The sequence below is a fragment of the Mustela nivalis genome (genome assembly GCF_964662115.1).
Source record: "Mustela nivalis genome assembly, chromosome: 5".
Lineage (NCBI taxonomy): Eukaryota > Metazoa > Chordata > Mammalia > Carnivora > Mustelidae > Mustela > Mustela nivalis.
The window spans coordinates 120484568-120498198 of record NC_139024.1 but is presented as its reverse complement, the minus strand read 5'-3'; the positions used below and the strand labels follow the sequence as shown (position 1 = coordinate 120498198).

The 13631-nt window shown below is 60.6% G+C and overlaps 2 protein-coding genes across 12 annotated transcripts in view; one reads left to right on the top strand and one right to left on the bottom strand.

Moving 5' to 3' along the window:
- The first annotated feature begins 1679 nt into the window (after positions 1–1679).
- On the top strand, positions 1680–4416 carry CYP21A2 (cytochrome P450 family 21 subfamily A member 2). Its single transcript, XM_082732679.1, has 10 exons — positions 1680–1978; positions 2069–2158; positions 2263–2417; positions 2505–2600; positions 2708–2809; positions 2911–2997; positions 3145–3345; positions 3565–3743; positions 3833–3936; positions 4027–4416. Exons 1-10 carry the CDS (start codon positions 1780–1782, stop codon positions 4290–4292), a joined length of 1479 nt encoding a protein of 492 aa, XP_082588805.1. The 5' UTR covers positions 1680–1779; the 3' UTR covers positions 4293–4416.
- TNXB (tenascin XB) overlaps positions 4326–13631 on the bottom strand; it is a 54649-nt gene continuing 45343 nt past the window's right edge. For 7 of the 11 annotated variants that reach the window (XM_082732665.1, XM_082732669.1, XM_082732672.1 and 4 more), the window contains 17 exons: positions 12995–13312; positions 12257–12607; positions 11366–11653; positions 10705–10980; positions 9181–9468; positions 8113–8436; positions 7470–7805; positions 7069–7191; positions 6824–6967; positions 6541–6660; positions 6297–6440; positions 6071–6201; positions 5813–5945; positions 5376–5717; positions 5120–5281; positions 4877–5040; positions 4326–4618 (listed from right to left, as the gene is read on the bottom strand). In XM_082732665.1, the coding sequence (XP_082588791.1) occupies positions 4514–4618; positions 4877–5040; positions 5120–5281; positions 5376–5717; positions 5813–5945; positions 6071–6201; positions 6297–6440; positions 6541–6660; positions 6824–6967; positions 7069–7191; positions 7470–7805; positions 8113–8436; positions 9181–9468; positions 10705–10980; positions 11366–11653; positions 12257–12607; positions 12995–13312 (3749 nt within the window). In that variant the 3' untranslated portion in view covers positions 4326–4513. The remainder of the gene's footprint in view (positions 4619–4876; positions 5041–5119; positions 5282–5375; positions 5718–5812; positions 5946–6070; positions 6202–6296; positions 6441–6540; positions 6661–6823; positions 6968–7068; positions 7192–7469; positions 7806–8112; positions 8437–9180; positions 9469–10704; positions 10981–11365; positions 11654–12256; positions 12608–12994; positions 13313–13631) is intronic. The other 4 variants (XM_082732668.1, XM_082732675.1, XM_082732667.1 and 1 more) reach the window with 2 other exon arrangements.

The following is a 13631-nucleotide window of genomic DNA, read 5'->3' as shown; positions in this document are numbered from 1 at the left end:
GTATAATTCCAGTGTGTCTGAGATTGGGCTTTGGAGGTGGGGTGGAAGAGCTGGGGCTGGCAAGGGAACCAGGTCAGTTGATGAAAGTCTATTCACAATCAGGCCAGTTTTCCAGGTCACTGTTCTTTCCAGTGGAGCCCCCTCTGATGCCCTGCAGCTCTGAGAGGTTCTGTCTCCAAGGCTCCCCAGGGCTGTCATCCCCATGGCCCTGTGTCTGCCCATCATATCTCTGTCCCCAAAGCTGGTCAGCAGGGGTGGCAGAAAGCCATTTATGAGAGCCAGGGACTCAGCTGCAGTTGTGGCAAGACAGCCACAGTTTGGGAGGTCAACCCTGAGGCAGGGGCAGCGGTGACTGCCTATTCCTTGCAATGCCACTGCTGCTTTCTCCTTCTCAGTCCTGGGTGTGGATGCAGACTAAGCCTGAGCCTCTCCACCCATGACCCCCAGCAGTTACTGCCTCAAGCTGGTGGGTGGCACAGCCAGTGTCTGGACTCAGGGCCTCCAGCCACAAAGCCTGTGTGCTCCGGGAGTGGCCTAACCACTCTCAGGTGCAGGGATCAGTTTACAGACCCAGGGATAGGGAATTGGGGATGATGTGGGTCTCCTCACTCCCACTCCTAGGCAGCCCTGACTTCTCACTGAGCACTCACCTCTTTGGCATGGTCTCTTGGCAAGCCCTGTCCCCCACCTTTGAGCCTCTCATCTGCCTCCTGGGACCCATTAAAGTGGTTCCTCATTGCCCCACCTGGTCCAGCGGGACCCAACCCATTATGGCAACAGCTCCCAGGATAGGGCTGGAACTCCTGATCCCAGCTGTGGCTCTCCGGCCCCTTCCTGGGAACGTCGGCATCGGTGGGGGAACTTTCAGTCATGCCGCAAACTCTCTCTTGAGCTGGGGCTGTAACCTGTGGACTCTGACCCTGGAGGAGTCCCATCCCACCTGCAACTGGGAGTGCAAACAGCCCGTGAGAGGAAAGGGCAGATGGCAGACACCGAGGAGGGAGGAGCCAAGAGGGAGGACCTGACCCCTTGCTGCAGCTGTGGCGTCCCCCTGTCCCTAGCTTCCAAGAAACCCCCCTCTCCTGCTCTCTTCAGTTCTCTGAGATGCCCCCATATTTGTACAGTAATTCTTTTTGGCTCAAGCCAGCTTGGGTTGGTCCCTTTCTCTTGCAACTGAAGAGTGTATAGAGTATAGTAGAGCCCCCAAACTGGGGGGGGGGGGCATAGAGCTCTTCATCTTTTTCCAACTTTTGAGATGGAAATAGAGCATGGTAAATCATTACACTGAGACTACAGGTATAAACTAGGGTGGTCCTGACAGACCTGGCCATATGGTCACCCCATCTGCAAGTTGAAAGAAAAACACGCAAGCCCTTTTTCATCTGACGACTGGTGAGGCAGGGATGGCTATTGTCTCTCTGAGGTAAAACAGGAAAGTGGTCCAAGGTGGGGTGGCAATGGGAGAGGGCTCAGGCTGGAAAGTGACTGTATTTTCCTGCCTGGTTGATGTGGAGCCAGGAAGCCGATTCCGGCTGTGGGAGAAAGGTCAGGGTCGCATCCCCTTTCCTTTCTTCTTGATGGATGAAAGGCCGATTCTTTGACATGTGGACTCCCCAAGGCCAGGTGGACTGTGCCCTTCCAGGATCTGTGGGCAGGACAGTGGGCAGGGCCCCGGGGGGAGTCAAAGGAGGCCCCAGCGTAGCCTGAGCAGCAAGATGGATGGGGGGGCCTCTAACACTATAAGTGGCCCTGCCAGGGCCTTTGCTCGGGGCTCTGGCCATGCTCCTCCTCGGGCTGTTGCTGCTGACCCTGCTGGCTGGTGCCCGCCTGCTGTGGGACAAGTGGAAGTTCCGCAGCCTCCACCTCCCGCCTCTCGTGCCAGGCTTCCTGCACCTGCTGCAGCCCAACCTTCCCCTCTACCTGCTGGGTCTAACCCAGAAACTGGGGCCTGTCTACAGGCTCCGCCTTGGTCTGCGAGGTGCATTGGCTCCATCCCCTCCACCACGGGGTGAGGAGGGGAGAAGCGGGGTCCCCTCCCTGCTGACATCCTGCTTTGGCCATCCCCCAGATGTGGTGGTGCTGAACTCCAAGAGGACCATCGAGGAAGCCATGATCAGGAAGTGGGTGGACTTCGCCGGCAGACCCCAGACAGCATCCTGTAAGTGTTCAGGGCTGGACTCTAGGGAAGGCATGGGCTGGTGGAGGCAGGGGATGTCAGGCCCGTGGCTTCCTCGGGCTGCCCAACCCCTCTCCTACTTGCAGATCAGCTGGTGTCTCAGCATTTCCCGGACCTATCCCTCGGGGACTACTCCCTGCTCTGGAAGGCTCACAAGAAGCTTACCCGCTCAGCCCTGCTGCTGGGCCTCCGCAACTCCATGGAGCCGCTGGTGGAGCAGCTGACCCAGGAGTTCTGTGAGGTGAGGCTGGATGCCCACAGTTGCCCCAGGGCAGCTTCAGCTCCCCGGCAACTTCCGGCCTGTTTAGCTCCTTATACTTCCCCACAGCGCATGCGAGCCCGGGCTGGCACCCCTGTGGCCATACAGGAGGAGTTCTCTTTCCTCACCTGCACCATCATCTGTCACCTCACCTTCGGAGACAAGGTCATTGTTCTCTTGCCCTCCCTATGCTGGTGCCCTTCCTTAGCCCCTCCCTGATTCTCTCTCTGGTCCTGAACTGAAAGGATTCCCTCTTTGGGCGGGGTGGGCAGGAGGACGCCTTGGTACATGCCGTTCATGACTGTGTCCAAGACTTGATGAAAACCTGGGAGCACTGGTCCATCCAAATTTTGGACATCATTCCCTTTCTCAGGGTGAGGAGGTGCAGCCCAGACTCCTTGGGTCGTGGGAGAAAGAGGGGCTGGGGGAGCAGGCTTCCTTGCCAGCGGCTACACTCTCCTGCTCCCCGCCCCAGTTCTTCCCCAACCCAGGCCTCTGGAGGCTGAAGCAGGCCTTGGAGAACAGGGACCACATGGTGGAGAAGCAGCTGAGGCAGCACAAGGTGGGAACACTGCGTGTCCCTGGCGCCCCCGTGGCGCACAGCCAGGGAGCCTCCTGTCCCAGAGCTGGGTAGGATCTCCAGCATCCAAACCGTCCTAGACCTGTGGCTCCCCTGAGAGCTGAGGCTGGGCCCTCCTCTCCTCCACAGGAGAGCATGGTGGCAGGCCAGTGGAGGGACCTGACTGACTATATGCTCCAAAGACTGGGGAAGCCAACAGCAGAAGAGAGCCACGGACAGCTCCTTGAAGGACATGTGCATATGTCTGTGGTGGACCTGTTTATTGGTGGCACTGAGACCACGGCGACCACCCTCTCCTGGGCCGTGGCGTTCTTGCTTCACCACCCTGAGGTGCACCCTGGGGGTGGCCTGGCCAGGCCCCAGGACCTCAGCTCACTGCAACCCCCCATGGCCTGTGTTGACCCAGGCCGTGGCTTCTGCTGGTCTGCATGGAGGCTGGGGGGGGGCGGGTTGCTGCAGGGGGCAGCTGCAGGCCAGGAGGTGAGGTAGCTCTGGGTCAGCGGGCTCAGGGTTCCAGCCCCAGATACCAGGCTTGCTCCCATTTCCCAGGTTCAGCAGCGGCTGCAGGAAGAGCTGGATCGTGAGCTGGGCCCTGAAGCTTCAGGCTCCCAAGTCCCATACAGAGATCCCGCCCGGCTGCCCTTGCTCACGGCCACCATCGCAGAGGTGCTGCGCCTGCGGCCGGCCGTGCCCCTGGCCTTGCCGCACCGCACCACTCGGCCCAGCAGGTGACTCCTGAGAGCTAGGGATGAGTGGAACCGAAAGGGGTGGAAGTGGTGGATGTGCTGGCCAGGCTCTGACTCCACCTTCCCCTCAGCATCTTGGGCTACGACATCCCTGAGGGCATGGTCGTCATTCCCAACCTGCAAGGCGCCCACTTAGATGAGACAGTCTGGGAGCGGCCCCAAGAGTTCTGGCCTGGTGCGTGGCTGGGAGGATGCCTGCGGTGTAGGGGCGGCAGGGGCCCAGCCCTGCAGCTACAGAACCCCGAGTCTCTCCTTCTGCCCACAGATCGCTTCCTGGCTCCCGGCGCCAGCCCCAGAGTGCTGGCCTTCGGCTGCGGAGCACGCGTGTGCCTCGGGGAGCCACTGGCGCGCCTAGAGCTCTTCGTGGTGCTGGCGCGGCTGCTGCGGGCTTTCACGCTGCTGCCACCCGGGGGCACCCTGCCCTCCCTGCAGCCCCGGGCCCACTGTGGCGTCAACCTTACCATGCGGCCTTTCCAGGTGCAGCTGCAGCCCCGGGGGACGGGGGCCCGGGCGCTGGGCCAGCACCCATGACAGGGCAGAATGCACGCAGGTCATATACACGCCTCGGTTTCTCCTTTTATTATTCCCGTACAAACCCCTGCCCTCCCCCCTGTAAACATGGTGCTGTGAGATCGCAGATGGAGAAGGCTCCCTCTGGTGGCTGGGTGGTGACGGTGGCCCCTGGCTCTTCTCTCAGCGCGACCCCTCAGTGCTTGGCAGTCATTCTGGGGCGCTGGAGAGGCGAGCAGCTGTCAGCCTCTCTGGGCCGCTGGGGGCCGGTAGCTTCTTGGTCTCAGCTTCATTTCCGTGAAGGGCACAGAGAACTCAAAGCCCTTCCAGTAGTACCAGCTCACCCCCTGGGAGAGGAGATGTCGACACAGAGTCAAAGGCACACATCCCCTCTGCTCTCACCCCTGCCCCTCTGGGGAGACGGTTCCCAGAAAGCAGCTACCCTACTGCCTCCCCCACTCCAAGATCCTTGACTGCCAAGGCCCAGAGGCTTCATCTGAGCTGGACCTTTACGTCCAATAAATCTCCCTCAAGATGCCTTGGTGAGATTGGCATTATTATCCCACTTCACAGCCCAGGAGGGTCCCCCACTCCCGGCCCCTCACCTGGTGGTCCACAGTGCTCCCGTAGAGCCCGTTGAGGTTGGCATAGTGGCAGTTCTTATACCACCAGGCCCCGCGGTACGAGACGGCGCAGGAGATGAGCAGGTTGTTGGGGTCTCGATCCCGGGCAGAAAAGACGCTGCCACTGTGGTAGCTCATGGAGTCGCCTGGCCAGGTGTGAGAGGAACAGTGAGGGCCGCCCTGGCCTCTGTGCCAGGCTGCCCCGCTCCCAGGCCCAGGCCTGACCTGCTGTGCCATGGTAGCCGTCCAGATGAAGGCGGTAGTAGTCTGCGGCTGAGTCCACCTGGAAAGAGTCATACTGTGCGAACACGGCCTCGTCCCCGGCCCGCAGGTCCACGCGCATGGAGTAGTCACCCGCTGCTGTCAGGCTGTGCAGGGCCTCGTTGCCTGTGGGGAGGGAGGGACAGTGCTCTCATCAGGGTCCTGGTGTCCACGGGGTTGCTGTCCCTTCCCTGGCCCTGGAGTCCTGTGGGGCACTAACCCAGCCAGAACTCCCCAGAGATGTTGCCAAAGCCGTGGGCGTAGTCCTCCCAGTCCCTCCAGAAGTCTGTCTGTCCATCCATGCGGCGCTGGAACACCTGAGAAGCAGGCAGAGGCACCATTGGCCTATGGCTTCCTGGCAAAGCAGCCCCTTCCCCAGGCAGACCCCCAGGCTTCCGTGTTCCACCCACCAGCCAGCCACCCCCATCGGTCTCCATGTCACAGAACACATCCAGGGGCCGCTCGCGGTTCCCATTCAGGAAGATGGTGGTGGCCCTCGAAGAGCTGGCTCCGTTCTGCATCTCTTCCCCACAGTCCCGAGGAAAGGGGATTGGAAGTCCACCTGCGAAGAGGAGAATGAGGGGCTGGTCCTTTTGCTAAACCCCAGACCCCTGCTGCCTGCTCAGCCCCTGGCCATAGGTCCCAGGGCCCAAATACCAGTGGTGAAGGAGGTGGACACCGGCGGTGTGAGGCTCTCGCCCCACATAGCCCGGAGCCACACGCTGTAGGGGGTGGAGGGAAAGAGGCCCAGCAGCCGGTGCGAGGTGACCCCTCCTGGGAGCAGGATCTCCTGTGGACAGACAAGGAGCAGGTCAGGGGACAGGGAGCCCCGCTGGGAGGGCCAGAGGATGGGGCAGCACCTCCTGGAATGGAAGCTGGGAGGGGAGTTGGCCAGTGAGGGAGGGATGGGGGCACCTGGGTCTGTTCACCGGGGGTGTTGAAACTGAGCAGGTAGCCAGTCGGCAGGACTTGGGGTTCAGTCCAAGTGAGCAGGGCTGTGCGTGGGGTCACTTCCTTGGCCTCCAAGTCCTGGGGGGCCTCCAGCCCTGCGAGGGGAAAGTGGGAAAAGAAAATGAAGACGAGGCCCATCCTAGCTCCTTTGAACCTCCCCTGCCCTGCTGCACACAGCTCCAAGCCGCACCTGTAGTGAAGGTGACACTGGCGGGGGCGGTGAGATTGGGGCCCCGAAGACCACGCACGGTCGCCGTGTAGTTGGTATGGAGCTCGAGGCCACTCAGAGGGTACTCCACAGCACTGCCGGGGGCCGAGCCCTGTAGTGAGGGGGCTGGCAGTGGGCTGCGCATCAGCATCTGCCCCCTTTGTGCCCTGCCAGACCCCTCTCCCTTCCCCGAACAAGTTCCCTCAGAGGCCTCAGCCCTGCTCACCCCCTGAGGCTGTGACCCGGACTTTGTACTTGTCCACAGGGGTCTGGGGGGCCTTCCAGTGCAGCAGAGCAGATCCCTCTGTCAAGTTTAGCGCTCGGAGCTGGGTGGGGCCGTCAGGAACTGGGAGAAGGGAGGGGGCTCAGAGCTGTCCCCTGCCCCCCCCCTCCAACCCTCCAACCTTTCCAAGCTCCATTGGCCCCTGGTCCACAGTCGGAGCCTCTCACACCTTCCCCCTCCCCATTCATTCTCCCCCTACCTCCCGCTGGGGCCTAATCCACCTTACCTGTGGTGAGGAAGCCTGTGAGAGGCTCACTCTCCTCAAAGCCACGGACAGAGACCACCGTCACCTCATAGTGAGAGCCTGGGATCAGCCCCTTGAGTTTCTGGGTCCGCGCTCGGCCATCCACCTGCACACTCTGTGGTTCTCCTGAAAACACACTGGCCTCAGGGGTTTGCCCTGGGAAGTGAGCAGAGTGAATAGAGCAGGAGAGATGAGGGCAAATGAGGACATGGGCAAAAGGGTGTCACCTCCATCTGCCAGCTGGTAGGAAACTTTGAAACTGTCCACTCTGGATGCTGGAGGTATCCAGCTGACCTGGGCCGAGGTTTCCCCGATTTCGCTGAACTGGAGGTCACGGGGGCTTTCCAGAACTGCAGATAGGGTGTGTCGAGACGGCAGTAAGGGCACACGACAGCAAGGCTCCTGACCCAGGATCCCCACCCCTGCCTCTTCCGGGTGTCCAGTGGCTCCAGCCCTGCTCACCTACCCCTTTCCTCTAGACCCAGGAGAGAATGTCTCTGTAGACTCCTCCAGCCCCCACCACCCGCCAAGCACCGCCCCAGATGGCTGAGACACGAGGTTCCGCCCTATGAAGTACAGACCCCTTACTTCAGGGCAGCACAGGAAGGTGACCCCTGCAGGGCCTTACCTGGGCTGAGGGTGCGGGCTGTGCCCTGGATGCTGTCGGCCTTATGGGGCCCCCGCAGCCCATACAATGTCAGGCTGTACAGGGTCCCTGGACGCAGGTCCCGGAGCACAGCTGAGCGCCGTGACCCTGGCACTGTCAGCTCCCGCTGCTGCAGGGGACGCGGGTGCGGCTCCAGGGTACTTGGCGATGGGACTCCGAAGCGGAGCAGGAAGGAGTCAAAGGCCTCTGAGGGGGCCTCCCAGTTGAGCCGCAGGGAACTGGTGGTCACATCGGTCACGGACAGCTGGGACAGGCGGGGCCCTGTCTCCCCGGGGGTCAGGCCAGCAGGAGCAGGCCCTGCACAGAGTAGGTGGGGGACAGAAGCACACAGCCTCGGTGGCCTGGGGTGGGGCTCTGGCTCTGTCCTGGGCCCACCCTGAGTTTGTCATCCGTGAATGGAGCTAATGAGGGGCAAGCGCTCCAGGTGGGACCTGTAGTGAGCATGTGTGTGTAGAGTGGGGGCTGTCAGCACACCTTTCCCCGCTTTGCAGAGCCCTCCTCGCATTCTGCCGCTACAGTCACCGTGCCAGGGCACCCCATCAGCCCTGCCAGTCCCAGACCAGATGTGGGGAGGACTCGGTGGAGGGCGCTGGCCTGGTCATACCTGTGGTGCCCTCAGCGGAGACAGGCCCCAGGCGCTTCCCTTCGTGGAGGCCGTAGAGGAAGAACGTGTAGGAGGTGCTGGGCTCCAGGCCTGACACTTGCACCTTGTTCTGGTTGCCGTCCATGAGCAAGGCCTGGGGCTGCCCATCTGTGTCCTGATACTGGACCACGAAGGAGTCAAAGGGGCCCTGGGCCACACTCCATGAGAGGCGCAGGGAGTCTGGGGTTATGTCGCTCACTGCCAGTGTCTGCAGCTGGGGCCCTGAAGGGGGCTCAGGAGCCTCTGTGGTGGGGTGCCAGGGGCCTGGTGTGTCCACTCCCGGGGCTGCGTGGGAGAAGCCCAGGGGAGAAGTTGAGCAGGGGTGGTGGTGGTGGTGACCGAGGCTCTTTGGCCATTTTCCTTTTCGTGAACCTGCCATTCCCTGCGGTGGCACTGAGTCCAGCTACCGCTGGGCTCCTGTGAGTGCCAGCACTGTGGCCCCATCACCCCTCTGCTGTGTCGAGTCCTGCCCTTGCTTCTCCTTCTCCACTTTCGCAGCCTCTCGTGCCGCCCCCCGCAAAAGTGTGTGTGCAGCCTGCCACCGTCCCCCCCCCCTCCCGTGCCTGTGCTTCTGATCACTCCTTGAGCTCGGGCACGTGGCCTCTGCAGAAGAGCTGAGGACAGAGAAGGGCCCGAGTGCTGCATCCCGCTGAGCTGAGCGGGGTGTCGGCATGTCCCAGGGAGGAGCCCACTCTGTCAGTGCCTCTCGGCTATGTCCTTCTCCAGTTATTTTCCACTTGAGAGTAAAGGCTCCTGACTCATTCACGGGAGGGGGTTTGCCTCTGTCCAGTAAGAGCTGCCTCAGGAGAGGGACTACGGGGAACAGCTGTCAGCATGGGGCGGCGGGGGGGTGTTGGGAGGCTGGGGGCCGTTGCCAGGGCCTTTCCTGCGCCTGCCCTGCGCCCACCTCCACAGACTCCATGGCTACGTCTGGGCTGGCCCCACCGCACTTCCCTGCCTCCCGAGCTCTGTGCAGGCCTCCTTATCCCCCAGGCCCACTCCTGCTACTCACTTCGACCTTCCACTCACCTGTTACTCCCAGAACAGAGACGGGGCCCTGGCGCTGTCCCCCGTGGAGCCCATACAGCAGAAACTTGTATTTCCTGCCAGGCTCCAGACCCTCTATGGTGACTTCCCGCTGGTCTTTGGCTGCAGGCACTGCCTGGGGCTGCCCAGCTGGGTCCCTATACTGGACCACAAAGGAATCAAACGTGCCCTGGGCCACCGTCCATGAGAGGCGCAGGGAGTCTGGGGTCCCATCTGTCACTGTCAGCTCCCCGAGGCGGGGTGGGCGCTGCCGCTCCTTCTCCAGGGTAGCTGTGGAGAGAGCACGAGGAGAAACTCCATCAAGAGCTACTTCTACCGCAGCCCTGGCGCCTTCGGGGAGGCACGAGGCTCTAGGAGAGGATCCCTGCAGTGTGGCTTCGATCCACCCAAAGGAAGGACAGCCAGAAGCTCCATCTCTCTTCGGGAGGTCACTGCCCTCACTCCTTCCTGCCCCCACTCCCTCCCTGCTGTGACCAAGGTGCAGTAAATGCATAAAAGATCACCTTGTGACATAGGGCCTCTGCGGGGGTAGAAAAGGGCCTTAGTTTCTCCCTGGCCCCCTGAGCAGGGATGTGGCCAGAGCCCAGAAAGGCTCCCAGAGTGTATCTGGGTTGTCAGGGAGACACCCTTAAACGTTAAGAGCTGGGCTGGCAGCCAGCCAAGCTGATGGGCTCCCAGAGCTTGGCCATGACCTCCCCCTCCCTTGCTATCAGCCTGGGTCTTCCTTATACCCAGTTGCCCAGCCTTGCACTACTAGTCCTGGACCAGGGCAGTGGGGCGGGGCAGCACTGGGAGAATGGAGGGCAGAATGCAGAAGAGGCTGCCCCAGTGGGGATGGGTGCTGGCTGATAGGATCCGAGAAGCCTATATCCACTCCCCACAATGGGGGGTAGGGAAGAGAATTAGGCAGTCTCAGGGTACCAGGCCCCAAGTGACAATGTGCTCCATCCCCATCTGGCCAGGGTGACTCACGGTCCTGGGAGTAGGGTAAGGGTCAGTGACCCACCTCCACCCTTTCCTCAGGGGGCTAAGTAATGGGCACAATGACACCAGATTTTTCCATAGTCTTTCTGCAGCCAAACCCTTCCATATTTTCCACCTCCTGCCTCAGCTGGGACAGAGGCAAGAGGATGGGAACATTTACGGAGTGCCAATCCATATTTATTATGCCTACGCAGGTACAGAAACTGCGATTCAAGGGAAGGAAGTGGCTGTCCGTGGCCACACCACCAGCAATTGGAATTTGAACACAGGTCTACCTGGCTCCAAAGACTGGATTCTTTTTATGACATCAGCAGTCAGCGAATGAAGGGAATAATGTCTATAACATGCTTAGGAAAGTGTCTAGCACATGACCGAGACTCAGTAAATATTTGTTTTTGCTGCGGCAAAGGCTGAAGGTAGGAGAATAAAGGCCAGAGGCATGGATAGGTCGGTGGGGGCTTGGCTCTAGGGGCACAAGAGAAGGAAGTTCTAGAAAAGGTGGGGTGCAGTGTGAGGGCTCACCTGTGGTACCATCGGCAGAGATGGGGCCCAGGCGCTTCCTGCCTGCCAGCCCGTAGAGCAGGAACTTGTACTTCCGGCCGGGCTCCAGGCCGGGGATGGTGACCTTGCGCTGGTCTGTGGCCACGGGCACCACGCGAGGCTGCCCGTCCCTGTCCTTGTATTGGACCACGAAGGAGTCGAATTCACCTTCAGGGACGGTCCAGGAGAGGGTCATGGAGTCTGGGGTCACGTATGTCACTGTCAGCTCCCCGAGACGGGGAGATTTCATGTCTGAGACTGGAAAAGAGAGAGAGGTGTATGGAGAGTGACAGAAATGGTGACAGGGTGGCAGAGCTTCCCCAGGGTGCAAGGGCTCTGGGAGCTGGTTCTGGGAGCTGGGAGGGGGTGGCTAGGCCACATGGCAGGAAGTGGGACAGCAGAGGGATGAAAAGATGAGCCAGGGAAGAAAGCAGCGTCTCTCAGGATGGAGGAAGAGGAGGGAGAAGGATGAGAAGGGTAAGGGGGGTGCTCTGGACCTAGGAAATAAGCAGGTCCACAGGCCCTGAGGTCTGGAGTGTGGAGCACAGCAACAGGAAATTCTGACTGTCAGCACAAGGGGGCGAAAGCGCACTCAGGAGGCTCTGGTGCCAAAGACGGCCTCCAGCCTCCAGCCCTCACTCACTTGTCTTTGCCTCTGCAGACACTGGGCCAAGGCGTTTCCCATCCCGGAGGCCAAAGAGCAGGAACTTGTACTTGCGGGCTGGGTCCAGGCCCGATACTGTGATCTCATGGACGTGTCCGCCCACAGGCATCATCTGGGGCTGTCCCTGCGCATCCTTGTACTGGACAAGGAAGGAGTCGAAGAGACCCTGGGCCACTGACCATGAGAGGCTCACTGTATCGGAGGTCACAGCTGCTACAGCCAGCTCCCCCAGGCGGGGTGCTACAGGGGGCTCTGTGGGTAGGGAGCCTGGAACAGAGCAGAGAAGGCTGAGGGGCCAAAGGCAGGACCCTTCAAGAGAGAGGGAGTGCTTTCCCCAGGCTATGAAATAAACATTTTGTAGCAAGTTCTTCTAACGTGTTTAATGTGTCCCAGGCATGGCTGTAAGCATCTCACACAGTGGCACATGTATCCTCACACAACATACGAAGGAGATGCCATTACCATTAGCATCCCCATTCTGCGTGGATTTGAGGCACAGAGAAGTTAAGAAATGTTCATGAATTCATACAATCACTTCGTCTAGAGCAGGAATCAAACCAGAGAATCTGGTCCTGCAGCTGCATTCTGAGTCAGTAAAATACTCCCGAAGCCTGAGGAGGCCATATATATGAAGAATGAAGAAAGATCAAGAAGACAAGTACAATTTATGAAGCACAGGGTATACGCCAACAGACGGAGAATGCCGTCTCCACCATCCTCACTCAACTAAGGGATGACGCAGGATCATTAGTGTCATAAGAGAAAGGAGAGGAACTTAAGGGACCATCTCTGAGGTGCTGAGATCCAAACGGCGGGGAACAAGAGAAAATGGAAGGAGACCTTGGGGACAGGGTCCCCGCCCACACTCACCAGTAATGCCCACAGTGGACATGGGGCCCTGGCGCTGCCCCCTGTGCATGCCGTACAGGTGCATCTTGTACCTGCGCCCTGGCTCCAGGCCCCCAACAGTGACCTCGTTCTTGTCACCCCTGACGTGCACCACCTGGGGCCGCCCGTCCCCGTCCTTGTACTGGACAGTGAAGGAATCAAAGTGGCCCTGGGGGACGGTCCAGGAGAGGCTCAGCGAGTCTGGGGAGGATCCTGTCACCGTCAGCTCCCCCAGGAGGGGCTCCTCGGGGGGCTCCGGGGCCTCTGCGCTGGGTTCTGTGGGGCTGGGCGTCTCCTCCACCTCAGAGAGTGCTGGGGTCTCTTCCTCTGCAGCTGAGAAGGACAGACACAGAGCAGGTGAGGCAGAAGCCCCAGGAGAGGGCCTCAGGTCTTGGGAGAAGGATGGAGAAGCTGTGACCAAGGCCGAGGGCCCCCAAATTCAGCTCAGTGAAGCCCATCCTTGGGGCTGGGTGGGCTCAATCTCCTGACATCTCACAAACATGCCTGGGAGCCTGGGCAGCCAGCAGCACAGCTCCCAGAGGCCCCTCTCTGCACGGGAGGAACCCTCTGTCCTCAGGGAGCCCCCAGGGAAGGAGGGAGGCACAAAGGGCCCCATGGCTCAGCCTCAAGCATGGGGGCCTCCTGCACCCAGTCACCCATCAACTGAGAGAGGGAGATCCTCACACTGGCCCTGCCCTGGGGCTTCCACCATCCACTCACCTGTCACCCCAATGGCAGAGACTGGGCCCACACGCTGGCCACCGTGGAAGCCATACAGGTTCATCTTGTACTTGTGGTCTGGCTGCAGGCCTGACACGGTGACCCCCTCCTCATACCCTGGGACGCGCACTGCCTTGGGCTGCCCGTCCCCGTTCTTGTACTGCACCAGGAAGTGGTCAAACTGGCCCTCGGGGACAGTCCAGGAGAGGTGCAGGGAGTCAGAGGTGGCATCGGTCACGGCCAGCTCCCCCAGGCGGGGCTTGGTGGGAGGCTCGGGAGCCACGGTGGATGAGGCTTCAGTGGTCACAGCTTCATTTTCTGGAAGTGGACAGAGACATACAGAGACGGGTGAGGACATGCAAGTCAGCACGGCAGTGGGTGTCTTACAAAATAAGATAATGAGGAGCAGAGTGTCACCTTCCCAGTCCATTAATGCCAGCCTGCTCGGCCGCTTACCCTCATCTTACCCCTACGCACACCCCGCGCCCTCTCCTGCTCTCTCCGGCACCCACCTCCCCACACTCTGTGCCCTGAGCCTCCCTCCACTGGGGTCCCCTTCCCATCTCACTCCCCTTGGTTCCTGTCTTTGCTCCCAAACAGCTCAGAACTCCCTTCCCCAACCAGAAACCTGGAGTCT